We start from the raw sequence: 6,212 nt of genomic DNA on the forward strand, positions 1-6,212 counted from the left end.
AAAGACCCAGTTATTTCTGCTGGGAGGAGGAGCTATTCCTGCCTCTTTCAAACACCTCAGCTAGACCAGAGACCTCACCTCATCCGCATGGCCAGGAAGATCAATGGCCAGTTTCTTCATCTTGGCATCCCAGACCTTCAGCGTGCTGTCACTGCTCCCGCTTACCAGCAAGCGGCTGTCGGCTGACCAGGCGATCTGATACACAGCTGAGACGTGCCCTCTCAGCGACGTCAGGTACCTGGTGTGGAGGAGGCATGAAAAAGCTGTTAGAGGAGCAGGCTTGGGTTTGTTCCAAACCTGCCCTTTCTCAGCCTTCATGTTTCTTCTCCACCCGTGAGCAAGCAAGCACAGTCACAGGATGCCCAGCACACCCAAGCCAGCACACACAAGGCAGTCAATTACTATACAGAGTCCATAGGTGGTTCAGTCTATCTAAAAACCATCCCAGACGGGCTCAGAGCCTTCTAGAAGATGGCTCTTCATCTCAACTCGTCTGCCAAGAAACCCTTATCCAGCAGCCAACACTACAGCCTTACTATACAGATGTGTCTCTCTCCGGCTGAGCAGCCTGGATTTAGGACCGTTAAAATTACTGACATGAAACCCAAGCTCATCAGTATAAAGCCTGATTTCTAAGGAAGGATTGCTGCCCCAGAGAGCTCACCAATACTCTTGCTGAAGGTTAAAAGCTGGACTACAAGAGCATCCAAACACCAACAGCACCACTTGAAACTACAAGAATTTGCATTGTCCAGAACAAGCTGTTCCCTGGCACAGGAACCATTTAAACTGGGTCAGTCTACAGTGTGCAACGCACATGTCTTCAGGAGATCAGCCGAGTGGAACATCCCATCCTACCACAGTTGTGCCTGCCCCGGAGAACCGACCCTGCAGCAGGCAGCACGTGCCGCACGGGTGACAGGCAGTGCTGTGTGCTGGATAACAGCAGGGTTGCGCACACCTGGCCAGCACAAGACCCTGTAACACAAGAAGACCTGGACGAGGGACTTCCCAAGGGCAGAGAGAGACAGAGGCAGCAGAATTACTTTGCATGAGTTCAGGCTACAGAGCTGGTGAACACACCAGGGAGTTGCTGGCAATGACATCGGGGCCCACCTCTGCGTAACCTGTGCATCACACGCAGACCCCATACAAACACCACCTCTGTAACAGAACAAACCAACTCACTTTCCTGTCCTACCATCCCAGAGCTTTATGGACTTGTCAAAGGAAGCACTAGCTATTATCCGTGTGTCTGGTGAGAAGAGGACTTGGTTAATCAATGCCTGGTGGCCTGTCATTCTCTCCAGCGGCTTCTTGTCTTCTGCTGGTCTCCAAAGAAACAGCGTGAAATCATCTGACCCCGAGACGAGCCTTTCTGGTTCCTGGCCCTGAGAAAGGGATGAAAGAGCCCAAGTCTTGTACAAGCCAGGTGTGGAGAGCTCGGAAGCACACCAGCATTGGGGTCAACAGCCAACTGTGCATGTTTACTGCTTTCACCAGTAACAGTGTTAGAACTGACAGTAGGGACAGAAGGGACTTACCCTGACTTGGTCATACCTCTGCTGTGCCTTGTCCTTCAGTTCTGACACTGAAAGAGGAAAAGGGAGAGAGGAAGAAAGACAGATTTGCAATCCTTAGGTGAAAGGAAACTTTATAACCCTGTGATGCCAATTCCAATCCTGGCTCCGTGGGACGCATTTGTGACTGCTCACCCACTTTCTCTTTTTCAAGGGCGATATTGAGAGTAAAAGCCCTTGAAAACAGAGTGGCCTTCCCATTCCCCACGCTGCTCGACCCTGTGCATGGGCAAGGAACATCATGGCTGCCAGCATGACCGACACCGGCACAGGACCTGCTCCCAGCTCTCAAGATTGCTTTGGCTCGTGGCAGCATTAAGAATAGACACCAGGTCTCCTCGTTATCCTCCCCACTGCCTCCCCCAGCCTACAACACGGGTGCTGCACTTACAGGAGCCGCTTACATCCTGTGGGTTGATGGTGGCTTCGGCAGGTTCGAAGGCACCGGTGCGGAGAACGTAGTCGGTGCTAAGGGCCATGGTGTTCACCCAGTGAGCGTGGCCCTGCAAGGTGCGGCAGAGGACCCCCTGCAAACAAAACGACCTGCTTAGAGAGGGACGGGCAGGACAGAGCCAGACTGCGTAGGACCCACCAGACCCATTGGGCTGCGAGGACCAACCCTAAACTTTCCAAACCCTCTTGCCCAAGCTGCAGGGAGGACTGTAGCCAGGCTTAGCAGGGAAGAAACGACACTGTTGAGCTTCAGGAACCAGTTTCCCACAGGGCCTTGCAAGGAACCCACCGGCACAGGTCGCTCCAGGGATGTTTCCAGCTTTTAGCCCCATTTTACGCTTTTAAGGATGAAAACATTGCGCAACAGCTACGCCTTCCAAATGGTGTCAAGCGACAGGCTCTGACAGGTCAAGAGGATACAGCACCTACTCTGCACCTCCATTTTCCGGGGCACAAGCTGTGCCAGGAAGAGCACGCAAAGCTACAACACAGCGTGTCCAGCCCCCTTCGCCAGCAGCCCCAGGGCTGCCCGCCTCACTTACGTCCTGGCTTCTCCAGACTTTGATGGTCCTGTCCTGGGAGGAGGAGTAGAGCAAGCCATCGCCCCCCCACTTCACACATGTCACCGACTGCGTGTGGCTTGTGAGGATTTTGTCACACCTGCCCATCAGCGTGTCCCAGATGCGGATGCTGCCATCCTTGGAGGCACTTGCCAGGTAGCGGCACTCCGGGTTTCTGGGCAAAAAGAAGATCAAATCCATTTGCAGAGCGCATGCAGCTCCTCCACCAAGCTCTCCCTCGATCAGCCCCAGAGGATTCAAGGGTCCAGAAGTCAATAAAAGACAACTTTTTCTTTTGGCTTAAGATCAGAGAGAGGCCGGGCAGGGGCAGAGCGCTGACCTACAGAGAACAACATCCCACAAGGTGGGGGAGAGGCAGACAGATGCTTCCCTCCAAACCAACTCCTGGGCTGCACACTGGAGGCATCAATCCAGGGTAAACCTGGCACCTGAGCCCTTGGCAATGACCTTGTTTTCACAGGAGGCAGCTTTAACCCGCTGGCTAACGAGGGGACCACAAACTGGCACGTTCCCCGGGCACTGGCTGGGGAGAGCCCTGGGCAGGGGGATCAGTCTGCCTTACGCAGGCAGCGCAGACCAGCAGCAACAGGAACGCGCTGAACGCTCTCCTGCCTATGCCATGGTTCGCCTCCGGCAGGAAACGTGCCGGCCTGCGGACACAGAGTGCTGCTGTGCTGGCAGGACTGAAAGCAGCAACATCCATCCACGTGGCTCAGGGGGGCAAATTTAACACATCTGGAAGCAGCTGGCCACAACCCAGCAAGGACAGGGGAGCCACAGCCCTCTGTCCTTTGCACAACATCTTTATCACTCAACACGGTTTTAACGTCAAAGAAAGTAGTCCTTGGCACCAGCAGCAGTGAGGAAGAGCATGGCCCCTCCTGTTGCGCAGGAACTGAGCGGGGAGCGCAGCTGGCTGGAGGCAGAGATGTGGAGCCCTGGCAGGGTCATCTCCCTCCTCTCCATTTCCTCATCCTCCTTTATAATCAGTTTTTGCTAATCCAGTTAATTGTTTGCAAATAGCTGGAGTTTCCTACTGGCAAATTCAATTTGCAGCGCTCTACTCTGAAGGGGCCCTGTTTCTTTCTTTTTATTTATTTCTGTCATGTCTTGGATTATTGGCCACAGCTGTCCCTCTCCACCCATCCTTCCCAGACAGATCGAAAGGATAAGGGGATTGCACAATTAATCAGCCCTCATGATAAATAAACCAGACGACAGAGGCAACTGGGATGCAGGAGAGCAGAAAAGGAGTGCTCTGCAGAGCCTGAGCTCGGGCACCATGCAGGGAGGCTTTCCCACTCCCAGCTCAGCATGCTGGGGAGGAGCACACCAAATGTTTGTCCAGCACCATGAAACATTAAGTGTTTTTCATAGGCAAGTATCTCTTTTGCACAGAGGAGAGGCACAGCCTGGCAGTGACTTCCCCAGCACCCTTATGGGGACTGCGAGCAGCGGCTGGGACTCCTGGCTCCGAGACAGATGCATTTTTTACGGCCCACCTTGGGGGCCACTCTCCTGCACGTACCCCCTCTGCACACCGTAACGGAAGAAAGGCAAACAGGAGCAGTGCCCTTCAGGTCAGGCTGCTCTTTTCCATATGGTAAAGGGGAAGGGCTGGGCTGGCCCTTCACTTACATGTGGAGCGGTTCCCAGCACAGACACGTGATCCATTTGGAGTGGCCGGTGAGCACCCGGCCGATCTGATTGCCGGTGGCTGGGTCCCAGAGAAATATCTGTCCAAAGAGGAGGCAAGAAGGTCGCGTCAGGACACTCACATCACGTGAATCCCAGGGATGTTCGGGCTCAATTTAGAAAGGATAGGTGTCCTTGGGGTCGCATTTACATTGGCAGAAGCAGGGAGCAGAAAGGGAGGGGGGCAGGAGGGCTGGATGCCCTTCCAGATCCCTGGAGCAATCAGCTGACATCTCAAAGAATGAGACCTGATTGCCCTCCTCTCTGCCTAAAACACTGCTGCTACAAAAATATCTGCCTCAACTCAAACCTGATCCAGGTCCCCAAAAAGCCAGTCTGAGCCTTTCACACCCTGTGCCAGAGAGTCAGTGAATGTTTGCAGAGCGCAATGAAAGCCAGAGCGCGCTAAATGCTACTTATTATCGGATTCTGTGGGTGGGACACATGCTGGTTTTCTCTTGTTTTTTCTCTCTCTACATAAATGTTCATCCAAAGAGCCAAGGCATTAGTCATCTCCTACTTAAGAACCTGAGAGAAACATGGGAACAGAGGACAAGCGGCTCCCTGGGTTGGATTAAAGCCAGAATAGCACCAAGCCAGGGCAAAGCCACCCTGACCCGGCCCATTTCCTTGGGGCTGGTATCACAGCGGCCTGACGGAGTGGCTGCTCAGAAACCGAGCGCAGGACAGCAGCACTCAGCAGCTCTGTGGCTGCTCTTGTTGCTCCCAGACTGTTCGAAGGTCAGAGCAAGCGACTGCCCCTCTGCAGCTCAGCAAGTTACTGACTCACTTTTAATTGCCCACGAGCGCTCCCGCTTCCCCAGGCATTTCGGCGTGCACCTTAAGCACACACATTTTGCCCCACAGCTGGGGCAGGGTCCCCTTTGCATTCCTGTAAGAGGGAATTTGGCTGTGTCCGAGCGGGAGCACTGCGAAACAGGCTGCCGCTGCATGTCTGGGTCATGCAAACAGCAGCCCTGGCTTAGCCAGGCGATACCCTTTCTTGCTCCAGACACCTCCCTCGTGATGGAGCCGTCTGCCAAGGACCACGTCCAAAGCCTGGACTCTTTCCTGCTCTGAGGAAAAAGCATCTGCCACAATCAGCAGGGCTCAGCGGCAAGAGGTCTACAAAGACAACAAAGCCAGAGCACCACCTGGCAGAGTTCAGAGATGCTACTTGCAACTACCGCGACACATCCACATGCAAAGCTCCTCTGGAGGACGGGAATCCTGCTCGGAACAACTGGATACACCCTTCGTGCCCTAATCCTCCATAGCCCCTTTACCAGGTTTCACTTCAGTTCAGAACAGGGCTGCAGAGCGTCTCCACGCTCCCACAGACCCCTCAGCGTGGCCGTCGGGGCGCCCGGCCCCGTGCCGAGGGAGCAGGGAGCCAAGGCGTACCTGGCTGTTCTTACAGCCCGAGGCCAGCTTCTTGCCGTCGGGCGACCATGCGATGCTGAGCACCCAGTGCCGGTGACCTGGCAGAGAGAGCACGAGCGAGTGTCAGCGGAGAGCTGCGCCTGTCTGTCCCCTGTGTCCCAACGTGCAGCTGCCCCCAAGCAGGACTAGAGGTGGGGAAAACCCTCCACCTTCCTTCTGGACAGACCCTCTCCCTCTGCTTCATTCGTGAAGGAGAGCTACCCCCTCCCTGAGCCATGCCCCCAGCCCACACGGCTCAGGCAGCATCCCGGCTCCGCTCTGTTTGTCCCCACGAGCAGGCAGGGGGTCCCTGAGGAAGGGGGGTCAGGAGCTGCCCTCCCGGGACACTCCTGTACCCACCTTTGGCCGTGAACTGTGGCGTCTCCGTGCTGAGGTCCCAGAAACGGACGGTGGTGTCTCCAGAGCCGCTTGCCAGGTACCTGGGAGAGGAGGAAAAGCCCGGCTCAGCACGGTGCCCTCG

At 55.2% G+C, this 6,212-nt stretch overlaps 1 protein-coding gene across 1 annotated transcript in view; it reads right to left on the reverse strand.

Annotated features, from left to right (window-relative positions):
* NLE1 (notchless homolog 1 (Drosophila)) overlaps positions 1-6,200 on the reverse strand; it is a gene marked incomplete at its 5' end in the record, with an annotated part of 6,313 nt that extends 113 nt beyond the window's left edge. Inside the window, 8 exons of the mRNA XM_009574775.1 lie at positions 79-238; positions 1,189-1,391; positions 1,545-1,591; positions 1,972-2,107; positions 2,576-2,768; positions 4,253-4,350; positions 5,714-5,790; positions 6,092-6,200. Coding sequence (XP_009573070.1) covers positions 79-238; positions 1,189-1,391; positions 1,545-1,591; positions 1,972-2,107; positions 2,576-2,768; positions 4,253-4,350; positions 5,714-5,790; positions 6,092-6,200 — 1,023 coding nt within the window. The remainder of the gene's footprint in view (positions 1-78; positions 239-1,188; positions 1,392-1,544; positions 1,592-1,971; positions 2,108-2,575; positions 2,769-4,252; positions 4,351-5,713; positions 5,791-6,091) is intronic.
* Positions 6,201-6,212: the final 12 nt, after the last annotated feature.

Source organism: Fulmarus glacialis, unplaced genomic scaffold (genome assembly GCF_000690835.1).
Source record: "Fulmarus glacialis isolate BGI_N327 unplaced genomic scaffold, ASM69083v1 scaffold20583, whole genome shotgun sequence".
Taxonomy (NCBI): domain Eukaryota; kingdom Metazoa; phylum Chordata; class Aves; order Procellariiformes; family Procellariidae; genus Fulmarus; species Fulmarus glacialis.